General features: G+C 45.9%; 2 protein-coding genes and 1 pseudogene across 4 annotated transcripts; all 3 read left to right on the top strand.

Annotated features, from left to right (window-relative positions):
- The first annotated feature begins 2,441 nt into the window (after positions 1 to 2,441).
- LOC137318011 (zinc finger protein 436-like) lies at positions 2,442 to 6,858 on the top strand. 3 transcript variants are annotated; one of them, XM_067980994.1, is made up of 2 exons: positions 2,442 to 2,529; positions 5,670 to 6,858. In XM_067980994.1, the coding sequence occupies exon 2, from the start codon at positions 6,029 to 6,031 to the stop codon at positions 6,761 to 6,763; it is 735 nt and encodes a 244-aa protein (XP_067837095.1). In that variant the 5' UTR covers positions 2,442 to 2,529; positions 5,670 to 6,028; the 3' UTR covers positions 6,764 to 6,858. The 3 variants fall into 3 exon arrangements, with proteins under 3 accessions (XP_067837095.1, XP_067837096.1, XP_067837097.1); XM_067980995.1 differs by having other exon boundaries at positions 2,451 to 2,539; XM_067980996.1 differs by lacking the exon at positions 2,442 to 2,529 and adding an exon at positions 3,688 to 5,538.
- A 12,157-nt stretch (positions 6,859 to 19,015) lies between these two features.
- On the top strand, positions 19,016 to 19,806 carry LOC137318025 (histone H2B 1/2-like). The gene has a single exon (XM_067981010.1). It carries the CDS (start codon positions 19,047 to 19,049, stop codon positions 19,419 to 19,421), a length of 375 nt encoding a protein of 124 aa, XP_067837111.1. The 5' UTR covers positions 19,016 to 19,046; the 3' UTR covers positions 19,422 to 19,806.
- Positions 19,807 to 20,331: 525 nt separating this feature from the next.
- On the top strand, positions 20,332 to 20,744 carry LOC137317993 (histone H2A.J-like; annotated as a pseudogene).
- Positions 20,745 to 24,372: the final 3,628 nt, after the last annotated feature.

The following is a 24,372-nucleotide window of genomic DNA, read 5'->3' as shown; positions in this document are numbered from 1 at the left end:
CTGTTCTTGGTCTGTTGTTTATCAACTATTTTATGATGCTGGGTGGTCAGCGATGGTGGTATAGTGGTGAGCATAGCTGCCTTCCAAGCTGTTGACTCGGGTTTGATTCCCAGCTATCGTAATTAAGTGTTCTCATTAGTTTAGTTCCTTCAGAAGCTCTTAAGTTTGCAACTGAATTTGATGCAGTTCAGTTGGGTATTGTTTCCAAAACATAAACGGGAGTAATTATCGTAAAATGATTTCAGCCTTCATTTATTTCCCTACAGAAGGAATAGAGGAAAAACATGCTGGAAATAATGAGCTGTAAAGGATCGAATGAGAGTTAGGAAGGCAAGTGATATGGTAGCCTTTATTGTAACGGTTTTGGTATATAAGATTAAGGAAGTCTTGCTGCAATTGCAGTATGAGAAAATATTGTGTAAAATTGGCCTGTATTCTGTGGAGTTTAGAAGAATGAGAGGTGATCTCATTGAAATGTATAACATTCTTTGACGGCTTGACAGGGTAGATGCTGAGAGGCTGATTCCCCTGGCTGGAGAGTCAAGAACTGGAGCTCATATTCTCAAGATAAGGGGTCGGCCATTTAGGACCGACATGAGGAAAAATTTCTTCACTCAAAGGGTTGTGGATCTTTGGAAGTCTCTACCCCAGAGGGCTGTGGATGCTCAGTTGTTGAGCATATTCAATGCTGAGATCGATAGATTTTTGGAATCGAGGGGAATCAAGGGATATGAGGATCGGGAGGGAAAGTGAAGTTGAGGTCGAAGATCAGCCCTGATCTGTTTGAATGGCAGAGAGGGCTCGTGGGGCCATATGGCCTACACCTGCTTCTATTTCATACGTTCTTATGTAGAGAGCCTTATATCCAAGTGTGCTGATGACACTAAGTTAGGTGGCACAATTAATATTGTAGATGGGAGCAGAAAGTTTCAAAGGGACATTGATAGATTCAGTGAGTGGGCAAAACTGTGGCAGATGAAGTTCAACGTGGGTAATTGTGAGGTCATCCACTTTGGACCATAAAAAAGATAGATCAGAGTATTTACTAAATGCGGAAAAGCTAGGAACTGTGGGGGAGGAGAGAGATTTGGGGACCAAATACAGAATTCACTAAAAATGCAAAAAAAAGTTAAAATGGTAATGGAATTTTGATTTTTATCTCAAGGGATCCGGAATAAAAAGGACTGGAAGTTATGTCACAGTTATACAGAGCTCTGGTTAGACCTCATTTAGTGCACGGTGTTCAGTTCTGGGCACCGCACCTCTGGCAGGATAAGAACAGATGAAATATGAGCAGCAGTAGGCCTTACGGCCTTACGAGCCTGCTCCGCCATTCAATAGATCATGGCTGATTTTGTACCTCCACACCACTTTACTGCCCGATCCCCATATCCCTTGATTTCCTTGTCCAAAAATCTATCAATCTCAATCTTGAATACATTAAACGACTGAACATCCACAGCCCTCTGGGGTGGAGAGAACAGCATCGATGAAGATAAAGGGAATGAAGTGAAATGTGCCATACAGTTACATCTCGCTGCTCTGTCTGACCATTTTGATCACTACTTCCCTGCAGAAGGATTTGAAAATTTGATGGAAAAGCGTTGGATGAAAGATCCTTTTGCTTTCGAAAATCCTGAATAAATAATCAAGCTAAACTTGATGCTTGAGCAAGAAAACCAGCGGATGCGACTCACCTGTGAGCACACTGAAAGCACGCCACAAGTCATTCAGTTTGTCATGTTTTTCGATCAGTGTTTTCAAAGAATGTCCTCTGTTAAGTAAGATTAGTGTTCTGTTGTTGCTGCCGTTCAAAACAACCTACATCTGCGAACTGGGATTTTCGACTCTGACAAGGTTAAAAACAAAAGAAAGAAACCGACTCAACAGCGCACCTGATATGCGTGGAGCGCTTTCATCTTGTGATCCAGATTGGAACGAGATCATGAACAACAGGCAGACCCATCCGCCACATTAAATAAGTGAAACTCAACCTGACCGTTTCTTATTGTACTTAAACTGTATTTAAATTGATTTTCAAGGAACGTGGATGTCTAATTTTAGTTATTACTTGAAGTGAAGTGAAGAGAAGAGCGAGCATGTATTGACCTTTATTGGGATTTGATGAAAACTCCAATCAGAAGATATTATTTGTTTGGGTCCCTGGGGGAAGTGTTTTTCTTCCACTGGGTCACGAGAAAAAAAGTTTGAAAAACACTGTTCCTCATTGTACGGTCAGTGTCTGTTCAGCAAACCGGCTCTGAATTCCTCAGTCTGCATTTCGAGAAACGGTTCTGTGCGGGACACGGGCAATAAAAACGGTGACCGACGCACTGCGACTAATGTCGGCCGGAGGCCCCACAATCCCCCGGGCCCCAGAAACCCCTCTATCTCTCCAAGATGCTGATTTTCCCGCTCTGACTGCGCATGCTCCCGAGGCCCGCCGTGTATTCTGGGAACGCATCGCTCATTTCCTTTGTTCCCGAGTCGGACTCGGTGGAAACGGGAGAAGAAACCGGGAAGCGGCGGGTAGGACTGGGTAGGCGCTGGGTGATGGGTGTAATGGAGTCCGGGGACCCCCGCCCGCCCGATCCCCCGGGTCCCCCGGCTCTGATTCGTGGTCTGAGCCGCACTCGGTGTTGCTGAGACTCCGCTCAGTGCAAATGCAGGTTGTTGTTGATCTGCTCCCGTTGGCCTCAGCTTTGCCGGTCAGAATCAGCCAGGGACGGTGACTGTGCTGCTCCCCATGGTTGAAATGCCGGCAGCTCGCTGTACAGGCTCACAGGTGCAGAATTACCACTTGGCCGGGTACTGGAGGGCAATCAGTGGCTGGGGTCGAAACCCAACTTCACGCAGAACCTTCAGGAGAGAAAAGGAGGAAAAATAGATCCTGCCATGAATCTGGATTTCAAACAGCGAAGACGTGTCACGGAGGGAGAGTGTGTGGGACGGGGGAATTCACAGCTTAATAGGGGCAAGGAGGGAGAGTGTGTGGGACGGGGGATTTACATCCCAGTAGGGGCAAGGTGGGAGAGTGTGGGACAGGGGTTTTACAGCTTAATGATGGCAAGGAGGGAGAGTGTGTGGGACGGGGGATTTACAGCTTAATAGGAGCAAGGAGGGAGAGTGTGGGACGGGGGATTTACAGCTTAATCGGGGCAAGGAGGGAGAGTGTGTGGGACGGGGCATTCACAGCTTAATAGGGGCAAGGAGGGAGAGTGTGTGGGACGGGCCATTCACAGCTTAGGATGGGCAAGGGAGAAAAGAATCTTCCAGAGAAACTAGAACTGTGTGTTCTGAATTTCTATCCTGTATTTATGGTGATGAATTATGTAAATATGAGCACAGATGCGTAGAGGCTTGTATTCTCTTGAATATACAAGATTAAGGACTGATCTAATTGAGGTGTTTAAGATGATTAGAGGTTTTGATAGAGTAGATGGAGATAAACTATTTCCTCTGGTGGGAGAGTCCAGAACAAGCGGGAATCATCTTAAAATTAGAGCTCGGCCATTGAGGGGTGACGTCAGGATGCAATTCTTCACACAAAGAGTAGTGGAAATCTGGAACTCTCTTCACTCCAAAAAGCTGTTGAGGCTGGGGTCAATTGTAAATTTGAAAATTGAGTTTGATAGATTTTTGTTTGGCCAAAGTATTAAGGGCTATGATACTAAGTAGGGTAGATAGAGTTAAGATATAAATCAGCCATGATCTAATTGAATGGCGGAACCGGCTCGTGGGGCTGAATGGCCAACTCCTGTTCCTATGTTCCTAAATGCAGCCATCCGCAATAAGATTGTGGATGGCAAGGGCCTTGCTCACAAGTGAACGGACATCTGGAGGGAGATGCGGTGAGAGGAGGTGACTGGTCAGGGAGTGTCTGTAAATGAAGTAGAAATGGGGACGGTCAGGGAGCGTCTGTCAATGAAGGAGAAATGATGATTGGTTAGGAAGTGTCTCGAAATGAAGTCGTAATGGGGACGTTCTGGGAGCGTCTGTCAATGAAGTAGAAATGGTGACTGGTCGTGGCGTGTCCGTAAATGAAGGATAAATGGTGACTGGTCATGGAGTGTCTGTCAATGAAGGAGAACTGGTGACAGGTCAGGGAGTGTCTATAAATGAAGGAAGAATGGGGACGGTCAGGGAGTGTCTGTAAATGAAGGAGAAATGCTGACTAGTTAGGGAGTGTCTGTAAATGAAGGAAAAATGGTGACTGGACAGGGATTGTCTCTAAATGAAGGATAAATGGTGACGGGTGAGGAAGTGTCTGCATATGAAGGAGAAACAGTGAATTATCAGTGAGTGTCTATCAATGAAAGAGAAATGGGGTCAGGTCAGTGAATGTCTGTAAATGAAGAATAAATGGTGATCAGTCAGGGAGTGTCTGCAAATGAAGGAAAAATTGCCTGATTATGGAGTGTCTGTAAATGAAGGAAAAATAGTGTCTGGTTAGGGAGTGTCTATAAATGAAATCGAAATGGTGACAGGTCAGGGCGTGTCTATAAATGAAGGAGGAATGCTGACGGGTCAGGGAGTGTATATAAATGCAGGTGAAATGGCACCTGGTAAGGGAGTATCTATAAATGGGAGAGGACTTGGTGACAGGTCAGGGAGTGTCTATAAATGCAGGAGAAATGGTGACGGGATAGGGAGTATCTATAAATGTCGGAGAAATGGTGACAGTTCAGGCAGAGTCTGTAAATGACGGAGAAATTGTGACAGTTCAGGCAGAGTCTGTAAATGATGGAGAAATGGTGACTTGTCAGGCAGCGTTTGTTAATGAAGGAGAAATAGTAACTGGTCAAGGAGTTTCTGTCAATGAAGGAGGAACGGTGATTGGTCCGGGAGTGTCGATGAATGCAGGAGAAATGTTGACAGGTCAGGTATTGTCTACAAATGAAGAAGAAATAGTGATGGGCCAGGGAGCGTCTATTAATGAAGGAAAATGCTGACTGGTGAGAAAGAGTTTGTAAATGAAGGAGAAATGGCGAACGTTCAGGGAGCGTCTATAAATGAAGGAGAAATGGTGTTTGATCAGGGAGTGTCTGTAAATGAAAGTGAAATGCTGACTGGTCAGTGAGTGTCTGCAAATAAAGGATAAATTGTGATAGGTCAGGGATAGTCTTTAAATGAAGGAGAAATGGTGACTGGTCAGGGTGATTCCGTCGCCAAATTTTGGAGATATTACATATGGACTGCTGACAGGCAGCTGTAGGGAGGGACATAGTGTCGAAATGAGGGGCAGACCATATATACACACAGCAAGAGTGAGCATCTTCAGGAGAGGAGAGGGGAACCAGTGAGTGTACAACTGAATCCAACCAGAGACAGCACCTTCAGGGGAGGAGAGGAAGGGGGACCAGTGAGTTTAGAACTGAATCCAGCCAGAGTCAGCACCTTCAGGGGAAGAGAGGGTTGGGAGCAGTGAGTGTAGAACTGAAACCAGTCCGAGTCGGGATCTTCAAGACAGAAAAATTAAATAGAAGGAAAATTGTTGCAAGTGATGCGATGGGTTTGCGTTTCAGCAGACGGAGGAGGGTGAGTGTGCGGGACGGGCATTTACAGTCTGTGGGAATGAGCGGGTAGAATGTTCCATAGAAACTACAATTGCCTGTTCTGAATTTCTATCCCGTCTTCACAGTGAGGACTTTTGTTATCTCCTTTTACAGGGCATTAGAAGGGGAGGATTTGCAGACGACAAACTCAAACCAAACATCACGTCAAGATCTGACAGTCACTCGATTCACCAGCCCCTGAAGATTATCGGCCTTAAAATATAGGAGAAATGTTGATCTGTTCCATCTGTGGGAAAAGATTTCAAACATCACTGTGACTGGAATAGCAGCGAGACACACACACCCGAGTGAGAGTGTTCCAGTGCACTGACTGTGGAAAGAAATTTAACCAGTTACACAGCCTGAAAAAACATCGTACCATTCACAGTGGGGAGAAACAAGACAAATGTTCTCTGTGCAGACGAGACTTGAACTGATCGTCCAACCTGGAGAGACACGAGGACGCCCGCACCATGGAGAAACCGTGGAAATGTGGGGACTGTGGGAGGGGATTCAGTTACTCGTCCCGGCTGGAAACTCATCGACACAGACACACTGGGGAGAGGCCGTTCACCTGCTCCGTGTGTGGGAAGGGATTCACTCAGTCATCCCACCTCATTGAACATCAACTTGTTCACACTGATAAGAGACTTTTTAAATGTTCTGCCTGTGAGAAGAGCTTTAAACGAAAAAGTGATCTGCTGACACACCAACGTACTCACAGTGGGGAGAGGCCGTTCACCTGCTCCGTGTGTGGGAAGGGATTCATTCAGTCATCCAACCTGCTGACACACCAGCGAATTCACACTGGGGAGAGGCCGTTCACCTGCTCCGTGTGTGGGAAGAGCTTTACTCAGTCATCCACCCTGCTGACACACCAACGAGTTCACACTGGGGAGAGGCCATTCACCTGCTCTGTGTGTGGGAAGGAATTCACATGTTCATCCGGCCTCATTGAACACCAACTTGTTCACACTGATAAGAGACCCTTTAAATGTTCTAACTGTGAGAAGAGCTTTAAAAGAACATGGGATCTGATGAGACATGAACGTATTCACATTGAGGAAATTCCGATCACCTGTTCCGTGTGTGGGATGGGATTCACTCAGTCATCCCACCTGCTGAGTCACCAGCGAGTTCGCATTCGACTGCAGGAGTTGGATTCTGATGTTATTGCTGTATCCAGGACGAAACCACGTTCATTCTGACAGTTGGAGTTTGTTTCTGATGTTAATGACCCCCTTTAACTGGGCTGCAGTTTAGTATTCTGTACAAGTGTCAAATAAATCAGCTTTCTTTTAAACACAGTGTTTGTGACCTTCATATCTCGATGATAAAAGAAACAGTTGGAGGACTTATGACGACGTGAGTGGAATACATCTTCGCACTGAGCTCCTCCACCTTTTTAAAAGATGGATCTTCAAGATATCCAAGTCTGACAGGACATAAAATTGTATTATATCACAGGGTCAAGTTCAATCAGCCTGAGCAGGTTTCCACTCTCCTGCTGTGAAAAAGTGCTTCCTGATTTCAATCCTAGACGCCCTAGCTCTAAATTTAAGGTTGTGTCCTCTTGTTCTGGATTGCCCCACAAGAGAAAATAATTTCTGTTTCTACCACTTCGAATCCCTTTATCATTTTAAATCCCTGGATCAGATCACCCCTCAAACTTCTAAACTCAAAGGAATGCAAAACCAATTTTATGCAACCGGTCCTCATAATTGAACACTTCAATGCCCAGTATCATTCTGGTGAATCTGCACTGTCCCCCCTCCAAGATCAATATATCCTTGGTGAGGATCAGTACACCAGATGGGCTCTGACCAAGGCTATGTAGAAGTGAAGCATCACTTCCTTCCCTTTGTATTCCAACACTAGCATTTAGTGATTTGTGTACATGGACACCCAAATCCCTTTGGTCCTTCACCATTCGCAGTCTCTCACTTTAAGAAAATACTCCAATGTTTCCTTTTTGCATCCAAAGTGAATGATCTCACACTTCCCCACATTGAACTCCATCTGCCACAGTTTGTCCATTCACTTAAACTTTCCCTTTGTAACTTCCTGCTCCCATCTACACAACTTACTGTGCCTCATAAATTAGTGTCATCTGGAAACTTGGATCTACAACTCTCTATTCCTTCATCCAAGTTATTGATAAATATGGTGAAAAGCTGAGGCCCCAGTACAGATCCATGGGGACACCACTAGTCATATCCCGCCAATCAAAGAAAATTCCCTTTCTCCTTACTCTTTTCTCCGACCTCCCAACCAAGGTCACTTTCAATTTTGTGCCTTTTATTTATTCCATTAATCTCTTGTGCTGAACCTTTTCAAATGCATTCTGTAAGTCCATATAGAAAACCTTCATAGACAATCCACTGTCCACCTTGTTAGTTTCCTCAACAAATCCAACGAAATTAGTCAGATATGACCTGCCGTTCACAAATCCAAGTTGACTCTAAAATGACAGGTCTGTATTGTCCTGGTTTCTCCCTCCTTCCTTTCTTAAATAAACGGAGTGACATTTTCAACATTCATATCCAAAGGCACAATTCCTGAGTCTGGAGAGCTTTGGGAAATTATGATGAATGCATCTGCAATTTCCCCACCTGTTTCCTTTAAAACTCTGGGGTGGAAACCGTCACATCCTGGAGATTTCATTCTTAGTTTGCAGTTATTTATTTATCTGACTGTGTATAACAGGACTGAGTGTCCCAGCACTGAGTGTGTGTATAACAGGACTGAATGTCCCAGCACTGATTGTGTCTACAACAGGACTGAATGTCCCAGCACTGACTGTGTCCATAACAGGACAGAGTGTCCCAGCACTGACTGTGTGTATAACAGGACTGAATGTCCCAGCACTGAATGTGTCTACAACAGGACTGAATGTCCCAGCACTGACTGTGTCTATAACAGGACTGAGTGTCCCAGCACTGACTGTGTGTTATACAGGACTGAGAGTCCGAGCACTGAGGGTGGCGAGACATGCGGTTGTCGGTGGAGATTAAATCGGTTGCAGTGGATTTCAGAGATAGGGAGAGGGTGAGGGCCATGGAGGGATTTGAACAGGAGGATTGTAGGGCTGGAAGAGGGTGCAGAGATAGGGAGGGGGTGAGGGCCATAGAGGGATTTGAACACGAGGATGAGAATTTTTAAATCGAGGCATTGCCACACCGCGAACCAATGTAATAGAACACAAACAGAGCAAGACACACACAGAGGCCTCACAACAGAGCATGGACGGTCTGAAAGACCACCTCCCTCCAGGGGTCACGATACCTCCATCGCGGGTTCGTGGTCACACCATCCCGGGGTCGCGGTCCCTCCGTCCCTGTGGTAGCGGTCCCTCCGTCCCTGGGGTCGCGGTACCTCCGTCCCTGGGGTCGCGGTCCCTCCATCCCGCGTTCACGGCCCCTCCCTCCCGGGGTCGCGTTCCCTCCGTCCGCGGGGTAACAGTCCCTCCATCTCTGGGATCGCAGTTCCTCCATCCCGGGGTCGACGCCCCGCTGTCCCAGGATCGCGGTCCCACCATCCCGGGGTCGCGGTCCCTCCATCCCCGGGTCTCAGTCCCACCGTTCCAGGGTCTCGGTCCCTCCATCCCGGGGTCTCGGTCCCACCATCCCGGGGTCGCGGTCCCTCCGTCCCGGGGTCTCAGTCCCATCGTTCCGGGGTCTCAGTCCCACCGTTCCAGGGTCTCGGTCCCTCCATCCCGGGGTCTCGGTCCCTCCATCACGGTGTCTCGGTCCCACCGTCCCGGGGTCTCGGTCCCTCCGTCCCGGGGGTTGCGACCCCATTAACGCCGATCGGGCCTGAAGTCGGAGGAGCTGTTGCCCGGGCCGGCCTCACGGCGCCATTCCAAGACCCCGGGGCCCAGGCCACTTCCAAATGCCGACCCTCCCTCTGTCGGTCTCGAGCCCGCCCACAGCAGCGGCCATCCGACCGCCGACCCGAGGCCGCCATCATCATCCTCCCGGGACGCGCCTTTTGCTGAAGGAACGCGGCATAGGGACCGTGCGGCGCATGCGCGGCGCCCCTCGGGCCGGAGATGCATGTGCTCATCGCGATGTCAGCGCGCAAAGGTGAGAGACGGTGCCGCGTGTCACGTGATAGGAGGAGTCGGCCCAGGACGAAGGCGGGCGGAGGTGAGGGCTGTCAATCAAAGGGCCCGGAGTCAGCACTCACTGCGCACAGGGTTTGGAGAATTTGTTCAAAAAATAAAAATAGAAATGTACAAAAAAGTGGATAAATTGCAAATTCAATAATCTGAATTAAAAACAGAAATGTCCAAAGTCACATAAGGCTAATGGTCTGGGTCCTCCTGCCTCTCTCAGTCTTCTCTACCTGGGGCACAGGATGAGCAGAATGCTTGAATCTATATTTTTTAATGCAGAGTGCGCTGGATGTATGGAATGGACCAGCAAGGGAGGCAATGGGGCCTGATTGTATCAGCAAATTCCACAGAGTTGGCTAAGTACCTGATAGCGCTACCTTGGGATATGACAGCCTAGAAATTGGGATATTTCATTCATTTTTTACACTTGTGCACTTAATTTTATTGATTGGTGTACCTGGACACCCAAACCCCTCTGCTCCTCCACAGTCCCCAGTTTCTCACCCTTAAGAAAACACTCCCTATTTCTCACCTGATGCCTGCAATAAATGATATTTGTATAACTTCCAACATCTTTACGATTCGGGTCGGTTTCCACTCTTCAGTGTCCAATAAGAAGAGAAATAGTGAGACTGGAACTTTATTTAATATTTCAAAATATACTTTATTTCATAAAATTCATGAATACACACAGTTCAATGTAAATATTACAATTACAATTCAAAACAAATACAATACACATCATACGATTCCATTATTACAAGTCAAAACACAGTAAATATCTTCTAACACATGCTGTACAATACAAGGTGGGATAGCCTTACACGTTTGCCTTTCCCAATAAAGCCTTTGTGTAGGCCGCACCTCGCTTCAGTGTGCACCTCAGCATGAAATACTGGACCTTGGATTGTGCCAGTGGCCAACACTTGGCCGCGGACAGTTCCCTCGGCAGGAAGACCAGCAAGTTTCGGGGGAACAAAGGGCCTCCTTGACCGAATTGATGGTCTTCCAGCAGCTGTTGATATCTGTCTCGTTGTGCATCTTGGACAACTGCCCATAGAGGACAGCGACCTGTGTTACCGAGCTGTTGGGGATGAACTCCTCTTCGACACCACGGTATAGGGGTCCAGTCTCCGTGGAGGGGGTTATCAGCTTCTACCCGAATACACGGATCCATTCGCCCACATTCATGTTAGTGTTTGGCAAACACTGTCTGATGTCTTTCACACACCTGTCGAACCTTGGGGTCAGAGACGTAGGGGGTAATTTCACCTTCACATCTTGGGAGGTAAACTGACGGAGCAAGAATTAAAATCGGGTCGGTTCTGTAAGGGGCGGGTGATCGGCTCTACCAGTTCAGTCCCCAGCGATGCTGAAAATTTCCCTCCACGTGTTATGAACCGATGCAATTTGAGAAAATGGACCAGCTTGTGGGCTTCGAAGATTCATTCTAGGGCGTAGGTCAGGAAAGGTGTGGCCGATTTTAAGTATCCTCGCCTGGCGGAAATAGGGTGGTCGAGGCTTGTAAATGGTGTCAGGTCATTACCGCCCCTTTAACACTGGCGTTCCTGCCTCCACCATCGTGGGTCATGTCCTGAGAAGAGCGGCCGGAGCAACACCCACCTGTTTCCGGTCAGGCCACGTGTAATATGTAAATCAGAGTATTATGACGTACACGGGAAACCATTTAATGCTGGCTAAAAATGGGTGGAGGAGCCGCCCTTTCGATGGGCATTGAGTGGTCCAGAACACTGAGAAGTTTCTTTTTAACATATATTTTGTGGGGCAAGGAGGAGCAGGAGAGCTTTCCCTTGGCCTGCTGCGGCCGTGTGAAATCTCCCGCCCCCTGATCGTCTCAGAAATGTATCAGGAGGTTTCCTTATCGATCTCTGTAACCAGGCCCAGCCTCAAGTCCCATTAAACTCCCTGCAGTGAGTAAACATTGCTGCACAGCAGCTCAGAGAGGAAACGATCTCCGGAACTCCCCACTGGAGTTTGAAATTACATTAATATTTTACCAGTTAGTAACGGTCCGGGTGTTGGTCCATTATTATTCTGTTCTGGTCAAAACAAATGTCCCAATGAACAGGACGCTGTCTGACCCTGACAGCTCACCCTCAGTCCATCCCACCAGGCAGTGTGTGTGATGGGAAATAATCATCAACCGAAATGGAGCATTTGATTTTATTCATTACAGGATTAAACATTTAATATTGAAATCATATTATTTCCCGACTAATAACAGCAAACCATTTCATGTTAGAATCACATCTTGCATTATTTCTCAAAAAGCATTTGTTGGATAAAATATAATTCCTGTCTGTTATTTCCAAATTTATTTGAAGTATTGGATTGATATCAGTTACTTCAGTGAACTCATTGGTGTCAATGGATAGTAAAATCAGGCGTAGTGAACAATGGGGGCCCGATCCGTTATCGCCGACTTACTCCACCGCCAAAGCGGAAAATCCACTCTCATTCAGCAGTTTACATAAATCTTATTCCAGCTGATTTGTAGAATCTCATGTGTTGGGGTTTGAATTGTGAAGCGGATTTTCTCCGCCAGTTTTACCGTCTCACAGAGATTCTCACCCTGAATCGGTGAAAAGGTTATGACCATGAACTGGGACTGGAGCCGAACACATCCCCAGTTACGGTGAGGCCCGGACACCCCATTCTCTCTGTTTTATCTCAGACAGTATTCCACATTCAAAATCAGCACTCGAGAGAGAAAGCGAGACACACACTGTCAGTCTTACACTTCCTATCAGTATGTTCATATCACGGTTAATAGCAGTATCCAACCTTCATATACAGCACCGGTGAGTGAGAGAGAAAGGCAGACAGATACTGTGACAGAGCGAGCGGAGAGGCACCGTGCAACAGTATCAGTTCCAGACTGACTTGTAAAGTTGCGTTTTATCCAGAAACTCCCGTTGTAGAGACAGAAGATGCAGTCTTGTCTCTCACTGATATACCAGAGACGGACACACTATTAATCCCACACTCAGGGACAGTGCAGAGAGTGACAAAAACAATGTGGGCCGAATTTAACCCTCTCTTGCCTGTTGTACTACATTCGGTTTTGCAGATCAAGGCCGTTCGCTCTTACTCTCAGTGACCGAGAGTTTCACTCTGATTCTATTAATATGGGACTGTTGCTGTCAGATATTAATCCAACACGCTCCCAGCAAGTACACGGACTCCAACTTTCCTCCCATTTTTCTCCAGGATTGGTTTGAGAAATCCTGCATCCAGTTTCGGAGTCACACCTTACGTAATGGGAGAAGGGGCCAAGAATGAACAGAATCCATTGGTTCATTTCAAAACGTCCCACTTTATCTATGAAAGATTATGGACCATCAAAAGATACCGAGAGAAACAGCAGGGATGGAAACATCTAGTTTCATAGTGAGAGATTGTAAAGTCAGTCTGGATTTCGGCGTTAGTCACTGGTGGAATCCCATCTGTTTTCCATTCTGGTGCCTGTTCCTGCACTGCCTGTGGACCCCATTCCCTCTGACCTTTCCCCCAGCCCCACTTCCTTTGCTCAGACTCTGAAAAATTCCAATTGGGGAAAGTTTCCATCGATTTTTGTATTGGGAATTCAACCAGATATCCGCGCATGCGTGACTCAACCCCGCCCCCAGCGCTGGTTGTTGGTGAGCAGAAGAGCGCATGCGCGCTCCCCTCCCCCAGCTCGGCCTGTGGGCGCCATTCCCTCAGTGAGCGGAAGAAGATTGTTTAAAACAGCCGGGAATGGAGAGATCACGGCCCCCGGGGGAAGGGAGCAAAGAGCAGCCTCGTTACAGCAGCTCATCGCTTCGGGACCGTGTCCGCAGATGGGCTCAGAGATCGGCATTGAGTCCGGGTGAAGGGCAGGGGGAGTCCGTGGGCTGTTTGTAAGAGGCGGAGTGGATCAGGAACTGGTCCCGGAACATGGAGTGAGAGGGGGAAGGGAGAGGTCATTCTCGGGCTATGTGTGTACAGGGTGTGTCCAGGGGAAGGGAGACAGAATGGGAAGAACCTGCTCTTTAAAATCATTGCTGCTTTCTCTCCCCAGACCAGTAGGTAATGTTCCTGGTTTAGGTCCAGTCTCACCCTGTTAATTGTTATTGTAAAGTGAAGAGTGGAACAGAGCAGGACAGTAAGGATGTGGGGAGTTAAACAAAGAGCATCTATTGAAGGCACCAGGTGAGAAGTGTGAAGGACACATTTTAAACCGCGGTCGTTTTGTTTCGGTTGAACGGTTAGTCCCATGGGAGAGGGGATTAGAAACCTGACCTGCACAAAGGACCCTGCCCCATCGCGTAGTCCCATTTATCGATCAGTTGTGTTGTGTCTGGATCTCACTAAATTGTTGTAAAACAGCCCACCACACGTGGTGTGCAGAAGCTGAGTGCTGCAGTACTGCAGTGGAGTCAGATACTGACACTGTTTGTATTGCTGGTTTTGTGGATAATCAAAATAATCATTAACAAAGATATTAATTCGAACACTTTTATATTTTCTACCTCACTGGTTCTTGAGTTACAAGAGATAAATTTCTTCCTGCAGGCAAATCCTTGATGGACCCAGAATCAGTGTTATGTTTCCTCCACTCGAGGCACAAGGAACAGTGCAGCCAACTCCTTCTCCCACACAGTAAGTACATTATCACACACAGCGCACAGAGACACAGAGGCACAGACAGGTCATCAGTTCCACAGTCTCAGACAGTAGAAGCAGTCAATCCCACACTGATCCCAAGTTCCATTTTCAATCCAACATTCAAACAAAGCAGGTGAGGCAGACGCTGTTCCATTTCCCCCGAGCTGAGTCCCGCTGACAGGTAGATACAGAAATCCCAGTCCAATATCACACTATCAGATTGAAAGGCACTGTGTCAATCTCACAATAGGGCAACATAAGCTACGAATTAAATACCAGATCGAAATCACACATGGTACTCGATTGAAAGGGACAGAATGAAACCCAATAATTTACCCTGAGATTCCAATTGAATAATTGCCCAGAACTCACACACTCACGTGAGTTTAATACACTGTTCGAATGGATATTGCATGTATCATGTGATACAAATTGCATACGTGTCCAAAACTCATGTACAGTATCAGATTGAGAAATGCTGTGAGAGTGTAACCTGAGAAACAAATTAGATATCAGTTTATAATACACTCATAGTATGAGATTTATAGATACAGTATCAATTCTATTAGTACAGACTGAGCTACACATTATACACCATTTGAAAAGTGTCACGAAATCAATTTGAAAGATACATTATCATTCACAACAGTACTCACAGAGATACAGATTTAATAGTAGCTCAAAAAGCAGACAAATTATGTGATTAAAACCTACAGCGTCAAATCCTACAGAGGACCCATATATACCAGTTAATGAGAAATAAGATCTAAACATGAAGATATTAAAGGTACAATTTTGAACGCCATAATGCAATCTTAGAGAATAATTACATACAGATACAGAATGAATCTCACACTCAGGTACAGTACCAGAGACTGACAGATGCAGAAGGAATCCCAAACTCACATACAATACTAGAGACTGACAGACACAGAGTGAATCCTACACTCACATATGGTACCAGAGATGACAGATACAGAATGAATCCCACACTGACACACTGTTCCAGAGACTGAGAGATACAAAATGAATCACACATTAGTGCAGGCTGAGTAACATTACTTACCAGTTAAAGAAGTATCAGATTGAAAGATACAGTATCAATTACATTATTGCAGACTGATCTGCACGTTATAAACCACTACAAAAAACTGATGCAAATTCACTCTGAAATATACAGTATTCCATTGATGCAGACTGAGCTGCACGTCATATATAAGTTCAAAAATGTCAACATATCAGTTTGGAAGATAAACTAATGCACAATTGTGTTCACATCGATACAGATTTAATAGTAGTCCGAAAAGTGCCCACATTCTCTGATTATATTCTACAGCATTTCATTATCAACCAATTAAACACTGGGGAAAATATGCACAAATTGAGGTATTAAAGATACAGTTTTGAACACCATACTGAAAACGGAGAGACTAATTACATACAGATAAAGAATGAATCACATATTCAGATAGAGGGCCAGAGACTGACACACAGAATGAAACCAGCACTCACACAATATAACAGTGACTGACAAATACCGAATGAATCCTACATTCACACACAGTACAAGGGACTAACAAATATAGAATGAATCACACACTCCCACAATACCAGAGCCTGACAGATACAGAATGAATCTCATACTCACAGACAGTACTAGGGACTGACAGATACAGAATGAATCCCACACTCACACACAGTACTGGGGACTGACAGATACGGAATGAATCTCACAGTCACACACATTTATGCAGTCTGAGTTACACATTACATATCAGTCCAAAAATCTCATAGTGTCAGATTGAAAGATACAGTATCAATTCCATTAGTGCAGACTGATCTACACATTATAAACCACTACAAAAAACTGATACCAATTCAGACTGAAATACACAGTATTCCTTTCATGCAGACTGACCTACACATTATATACAAGGTCAAAAAAGTCACCATATCATTTTGGAAGATAAACTAATTCACAATACAGATTTAATAGAAGTCCAAAAAGGTCCACATTCTCTGATTATAACCAACAACATTACATTTTAAAATGTATCATTATCAACCATTGAAACACTGGGAAAAATATTGATACATTGAGGTATTACAAATAGAGTTTTGAACAACATACTGTAAACGAAGATACAAATTACATATAGATAAAGAATGAATCTCACACTCAGATGGAGGGCCAGAGACTGACACACAGAGTGAAATCAGCACTCACACAACCTAACAGTGAATGACAGATACCGAATGATTCCTGCACTCACACACTGTAGCACAGACTGAAAGAGACAAAATTTATATCACTCACATACAGTACCAGAAATTGATGGATGCAGAATGAATGACTCCCTCACATATAGCAGCTGAGACTGACGGGAACAGAATGAAACCCTCATTCGCACACAATACCAGAGACTGATAGATACAGAATGAATCCCACACCCACATACAGATACAGAATGAATCCCACACCCACGTACAGTAACAGAGACTGATAGATACAGAATGAATCCCAATCCCACGTACATTACCAGAGACTGACAGATACAGAATGAATCCCACACTCATACACATTACCAGAGACTGACAGATACAGGATGATTCCCACACTCATACACAGTACCAGAGACTGACAGATACAGGATGATTCCCACACTCACACACAGTACCAGAGACTGACAGATACAGGGTGATTCCCACACTCACACACAGTACCAGAGACTGACAGATACAGGGTGATTCCCACACTCACACACAGTACCAGAGACTGATAGATACAGAATGAATCCCACACCCACATACAGATACAGAATGAATCCCACACCCACGTACAGTAACAGAGACTGACAGATACAGAATTAATCCCACACTCACACACAGTACCAGAGACTGACAGATGCAGAATGAATTCCACACTCATACACAGTACCAGAGACTGACAGATGCAGAATGAATCCAACACTCACACACAGTACCAGAAACTGACAGATACAGAATAAATCCCACACTCATACACAGTACCAGAAACTGACAGGAACACAATGAATCCCACACTCACACACAGACATTATTGCAGATCTGAGCTACATATTACACACCAGTCCAATAATTTCACAATGAACATATTAAAAGGTACATTATCATTCACAATATCGTTCAGAGATTAAGATGTAACAAAAGTCCAAAACTCACACACGTTGTTTGATTGAAGAAAATCGAAAAATATATCCATGGTTACAAATTAAATACTTGACGAAAAACTGCTTATACTTTAAATTATTAAGGCTGCAGTTTGAAGTAAAATAGTGGGAACTGAAATAAGAATACAGAATGAATCCAGATTTGCACTTTGACTCAGGGATTGAATTACAGAATGAATGCCACACTGAGATAAATTAGCATATAATGGCAGATACAGAATGAATCCCACACTCACAGACAGGACCAGAGACTGACAGTTACAGAGTTAATTCCACACTTACACACAGTACCTGAGACTGGCAGATACAGAATTAATCCCACTCTCAAATACAGTGCCAGAGACTGGCAGATACAGAATGATCCCAAGCTCATATGTAGTGACAGAGACTGAGAGATACAGAATGAATCCCACACCCACACTCAGGACCAGAGACTGACAGATACAAAAAGAATCTCACACTCACAGAGACTGACAGATACAAAATGAATCTCACACTCACACACAGTACCAGAGAATGACAGATGCAGAATGAATCCCACACTCACAGAGTATCAGAGATTGACAGATACAGATTAAATCCCGCTCTCATACAGAGTACTAGAGACTGGCCTCTACTGGACGTAGGCGAGAACTGTAAAAGAGCGGAACAAATTCACATTATCTGTCGTGGTGACAGTGACAGGACAATGTGCAATGTGAAAAAAAGTTTCAGTCTGCAATTTCTACTCTCATATTTTTGCACGTTTTCTTATTGGAAAATGAAGACAATTAATTCATAATAAAGTTTTTGTTTTACTCATTCGATAGTTGTGAATTTACCCCCTTATTTTTGCACTTACGTTGCACAGTATTTCTCTCTGATTTCTCAGGACACGATTTACATTGCTCCTCTACCCCATTTAGTCTCGTATTTCCCAAGCAGTATGTGGCCTCCTTATTCCCCCTAACAAAATTAATCAGATCACAACTTTCTATATTTAAATTCAATGCACATTGACACGACCGTTCTGCAAGCTGATTTTGTCGCAGTCTTCCTCAGTATTGACTATAGTCCCGAAATCAATTACAATAATTTAACACAGCATTACAACTAACGTATGGTCTAAAAAAAATGTGCTTGCATCTCATCTCCATTCCAAGTTTTTCCAAATCTCACTCGTGCAATATAATGTGAAGAATGAGTTCATATTCTGTCCCTCTCTCATCTGCAAACTTCAATGTCCCGGGGTTTGGGGACATCTACTGGCCGAACGCAGAATTGCAACAGTTCGGAACAAATTGCTGAAACCGGACAATGTGCAGTGTGATTGGTGGCAGGTATGAAATCCGATTGGTTTCTTCAGGTATCCAATCAGAGAGTTACAGTGAATAATTATTGTTACATCATTCCCAGTGACCCAATCATGATCATTGCCTTCCCCATCCCTCATTACCATAGGGCTGTGGGGCTGCCTATTTAAGCCGAACTTGGAGCGGATTTGGGTCATTTCTGTTTCTGAAATTGAGTTTGAAAATGCCTGAGGACAAGAAAGCAGCTCCCAAGAAGGGCGCCAAGAAAACCTTGAGCAAAGCACCAGCCAAGGGCGGCAAGAAGCGGAGAAAGTCGAGGAAGGAGAGTTACTCCATCTACGTCTACAAAGTGATGAAGCAGGTTCACCCCGACACCGGCATCTCCTCCAAGGCCATGAGCATCATGAACTCCTTTGTGAACGATATTTTCGAGCGCATCGCGGGTGAGGCTTCCCGCCTGGCCCATTACAACAAGCGGGCGACCATCAGCTCCCGGGAGATCCAGACCGCCGTGCGCCTGCTGCTGCCCGGGGAACTGGCCAAGCACGCTGTGTCGGAAGGGACAAAGGCGGTGACCAAGTACACCAGCTCCAAGTAAAACTCCACAATGTACTGAAAAAAAAAACAACGGCTCTTTTAAGAGCCACCCACAACCTCTCTGAAAGTGCTGCATTTCTTATATATTTTCTTAGTATCTTTTTAATACCGCGATATTGTTCCAATCCAATACTGATACTGTAACTACGCCATTGAAATTTCTGACACATGAACTGAACGCGAGTTTATGATCCGCTCCTTCCCATTCGCTTTGTTCTAAAAGCGTTATTATTCCGGCCACGAACACACCCTGAATGACCACCTTAGCAGTGCTATTATCTCTTTGAATTCAGTCTCCGAAATGTTTACCAACTGATGTGAAAATCCCCATATTAACAGCAACCACACCCCTTGCAGTAAAACAGCGGAGTAGGGGCAGAATGAGAACTCCGTCCGGGTCCCTCTTTTCACAGAAGCACACCCGGCTCTGTGAGAAGGGACCAATCTATAACGTGTCACTTTTAGAAAGATTAAATTGAAATGTGTCCCTTCACGGAATGCTGTGAATGGGGATTTAGTCCAGTCCGATACTGTTTGAAAGCGATGATGGAATAAGCCATAATTTAAAGCAGGTTTTAAAATAGCTCCAGCGATTGGTGACGTGTAGCGCTGAATAAGACAAGGTAAAAAGAACGGGTTTAAAATCTTGTGCTCGGGGCGACATTGATCCAAATCCGGTCCTTTACAAGACTGAAATTTGCGGTTTTTTTGAAATTCATAAAATTCCTGGTCCAACCGTTGAAGCCGATAAATCCCGCCCTCTTCTGTTTCTCAGGTATCTGATTGGTTAATGAAATATGAAAATAAGGTGTATTAGAGAACAACCAATCAGATGATCTTTCAGTCTTTGAGAAGGGCAAATACAGCCGTCATTCTTCATTCTTTGTGAAAGTGTTTGTGAGATTGTGGAAATGTCTGGAAGAGGAAAAACCGGCCTTGGCCCGGTAAAGCTCGGGCCAAGGCCAAGTCTCGCTCATCGCGGGCCGGACTGCAGTTCCCTGTGGGCCGTGTTCACAGGCTCCTGCGAAAGGGGAACTACGCTGAACGTGTGGGTGCCGGAGCCCCGGTCTATCTGGCTGCTGTGCTCGAGTATCTGACGGCTGAAATCCTCGAGCTGGCCGGCAACGCTGCCCGCGACAACAAGAAGACCCGCATCATCCCCAGACACCTGCAGCTGGCCATCCGCAACGACGAGGAGCTCAACAAGCTGCTGGGGCGGGTGACCATCGCTCAGGGCGGGGTGCTGCCTAATATCCAGGCCGTGCTGCTGCCGAAGAAAACCAGCACTGTGAGCTCCAAGAGCAAGTAAAGCGACCAAGAATTAATCTGATAACACAAAGGCTCTTTTCAGAGCCACCCACTTTATCTATGAAAGGGCTGGTTACTGTATGAAGGGAGTCAGAAATCAATTTAATAATAAACAATCTGTTTCACATCTGGATCAAACTGCCTCCCGTTAGTTCCAAACGAACGATGTCTTGTTAAATACAAACGATCTGTTGCAGTACTCGCTTCCGGACAGTAGATGTCGCCAACCTCCAATAGGTTGAAATATACAGATTGTATGGAAAATGAGACAAATAATCAGTTCATTAAACTGGGCGGGTGGGCTAGAGAGATAACGGGTGTATTTGATCATCGGCAACAAGACGCACTCTATTGTGTTCGAGCCATTATTTTAAGTGTTATTTGCAGTCTCATTCTCCCACAACACTTACTCGGTCTGACTTCCATTACCCAGAAGGTGACGGATGTGTTGATCATTGTGTCAGCGATTGCTGAATCAGTGAATGAAATTTGTCTGTTACTAGATGTGAGTGAGAGATTTATTCTGTCCCTGTCAGTCTGACGAGTACCGCAGTGAATGTGACACTAAGTTTCACACTGCTTCCGATTCGAGCGCTGAAAGAAAACACTTTGGATCTATTATTGCGAGTTACAGTGAAACAGCCTCTGTCACTACAGCTGGAGAGGGATAATAGACAAACTGCATTTGATCCGAGACTGATTCTTTAGAGATCAAAGTATTTCCAACAGAGCCAAGCTGACACTATATCGGAAATGAGAACTTGCATCTCTTGTGCTTTGGACGCTGCACGATCCTCTCCCTGTATATATGTCCGAGTTAGATTGACACTGGGGGTGCAGATACCTGATGTGAAAAAGTAGGATCGAATTCAGCCCTTTCCGTACCTATTTGCCAGTAATTTGACTGTCCAAATGTGTCACTGGATGTGATGATGGGACTCAGTCTGCGCAGTGAGTGGAATTCACCTCCCTCCAATCCTGGGTGTGATGTGTGGAAATTAAACTGTGTCGTTTTCAAATACCTGATGTCGGTTAGTCTGGAATTGTCACCCTTGTCTGTTTGTGTATATTTAACACTGCTACTGTACCTGCCCAGAACTTCACAGATCAGCTCCACTCCTAACTCTCTCCCGTGTTATAACGGGCTATGATATGGACAGTTTATAAATGCTAGTCGTGCGCAGCTTGACATCCGCTACCTCCATTCATGAATTTCCCGTTTAATTATTTTTTTTATCTGCACTGTACCACCATTTCAACCCAGGAGATCACAGCTCTTTCCATCGCCGATTTGGTGGCTCTGAAAAGAGCCTTTGTTGCACTTGGTGCTGAAGCCGGGTCGGGTTTAGGCGCGCTCCCCGCGGATGCGGCGGGCCAGCTGGATGTCTTTGGGCATGATGGTGACTCGCTTGGCGTGGATGGCGCACAGGTTGGTGTCCTCAAACAGCCCCACCAGGTAAGCCTCGCTGGCCTCCTGCAGGGCCATGACGGCCGAGCTCTGGAAGCGCAGGTCTGTCTTGAAATCCTGAGCGATCTCTCGCACCAGGCGCTGGAAGGGCAGTTTGCGGATCAGCAGTTCGGTGGATTTCTGGTAGCGGCGGATCTCCCTCAGAGCCACAGTGCCGGGTCGGTAGCGATGAGGCTTCTTCACTCCGCCCGTGGCTGGAGCGCTCTTCCTGGCCGCTTTGGTAGCCAACTGTTTGCGAGGAGCTTTCCCGCCGGTCGATTTACGCGCTGTCTGCTTGGTCCTGGCCATTTTCTGAACAGATCTCAACACAACCCGAGGCACATCGACTTGAGACCGAATGCGCTCTGGGGCCACCTTTTAAATGGTCCAAGGGAATCCGCCCCTGGCCTGTGATTGGATAAAGTCCCACACCCTGTCAGGGAGGGACAGCTCCGGGCCTGTGATTGGCGGCTTTGAACCGAGCTCTCACAGTCAGACCGAAACGGCGGGAGGTATTGGACCCCAATTGGCTGAGCTGAAATTAATCATCAATGTCAAAAAGCCCGCCAATTTCAGAGCATCAAATAACAGTTTCAAGAAAATTTCATTTCCCTCCAGCAATTTAAGAATCTCTCTCTTTATAATCTCCATTAATTCCCACTCGTCAGCTCAAATCTCAGGCTGTTTCACATTCCGGTTCATTCTCTGATCTGTCTGGAAACCGGTGGTAATAAAGTCCCGGTCATTGCTTTCCGTAACGGGACAAAGTCAGCTTCAATTTCAAAAATCCCGCCAGTTCCGGCCCGGTGAACCGGACCTCACATAGAAACTTCACATCGAACTGATAACTGAATGAGGGCAGGAAATAAACATCGAGCAGAGAGGACACAGGGGGAGAGGGAGTGAGGAGGGATTTTACTCTGAGCGGAGAAGGTAATGTCTGGGGAAAGACTCTGTATCACCGCCTGTTCATTTATACCGTGAAACCGGGAATTCCGCTCCTTCTCTCGGGATGGCCGAGAACCCCGGCCGTTGTTTCTGATCTCCCTGTACCGAGTGTTGGGGAATCTCCCCATACTAAATAAATATCGGAAACTGATTCCTCACCCCGAGATCTTTCCTCTCCCCGTTCCCAGGTCAGTGCTCTCTCTGTGAGGCTGTGGGTGGCTCTTAGAAGAGCCTTTGTTTTGTGTTCGGTTTGAAAGGGTCGAGTTGTTCAGCCGCCGAATCCATAGAGAGTGCGGCCCTGCCGTTTCAGAGCGTACACCACATCCATGGCAGTGACCGGCTTGCGCTTTGCGTGTTCAGTGTAGGTGACCGCGTCCCTGATCACATTCTCCAGGAAAACCTTCAGCACCCCGCGGGTTTCCTCGTGGATCAGACCCGAGATCCGCTTGACACCGCCACGGCGAGCCAGGCGGCGGATGGCTGGTTTGGTGATCCCCTGGATGTTATCACGAAGCACTTTCCGGTGCCTCTTGGCTCCGCCTTTGCCCAGTCCTTTGCCTCCTTTACCTCTGCCAGACATGATGATTCTTCACTAAAATCGCCGTTGAATGAACAGCGAATTTATGCTGGTTCCATTTTTATGCAGCTTGTCCCGACCTGACTGAAACTTCCACAGGATGAGCGAGGGAGGGGAGGAGACAGAGTGAGATATTAAACGGAGAGGGGAGGAGATAGAGTGAGATATTGGCAACGGGCAGTTGCAGGGGCAGTCTGTAAACACCATGTATTATTGTTCAATATGTATAAATGCGTAGGCTTCAAGGAGATCTTGAAACATTTGCCTGAGGAAGGAGAAAATCTCCGAAAGCTTGTGAATTTAAAATAAAATTGCTGGACTATAACTTGGTGTTGTAAAATTGTTTACAATTGTCAACCCCAGTCCATCACCGGCATCTCCACATCATGAGATATTAAACAGAGAGGGGAGGAGACAGTCAGAGTGACGCACAGACCCGAGAGCCGCCTCTGACCTTCAAGCTCCACCTCCAGCTTTCTCCACCCGCCGATTTCAAACCGTTTATCGATAATAGAACCGAAACACAGCGCTCCGCACAAACCCTTACAGACTCGGGCTTCATATTCAAGGATTCCCAGAAACCCGGAGCTTTTAAATAATCCCCGTTACAATTAACAGTCAGTAATATTTTTGCCTAAATACAGTCCCTTCTATAACAAGTCAACCCGCTTC

The sequence above is a fragment of the Heptranchias perlo genome, unplaced genomic scaffold (genome assembly GCF_035084215.1).
Source record: "Heptranchias perlo isolate sHepPer1 unplaced genomic scaffold, sHepPer1.hap1 HAP1_SCAFFOLD_64, whole genome shotgun sequence".
NCBI lineage: Eukaryota > Metazoa > Chordata > Chondrichthyes > Hexanchiformes > Hexanchidae > Heptranchias > Heptranchias perlo.
This window is presented reverse-complemented; position numbering and strand designations above follow the sequence as displayed.

Bases quoted from the DNA above. Each gene is read 5' to 3' on its own strand.
- LOC137318011 (XM_067980994.1), top strand. From the start codon at position 6,029: ATGGAGAAACCGTGGAAATGTGGGGACTGTGGGAGGGGATTCAGTTAC.
- LOC137318025 (XM_067981010.1), top strand. From the start codon at position 19,047: ATGCCTGAGGACAAGAAAGCAGCTCCCAAGAAGGGCGCCAAGAAAACC.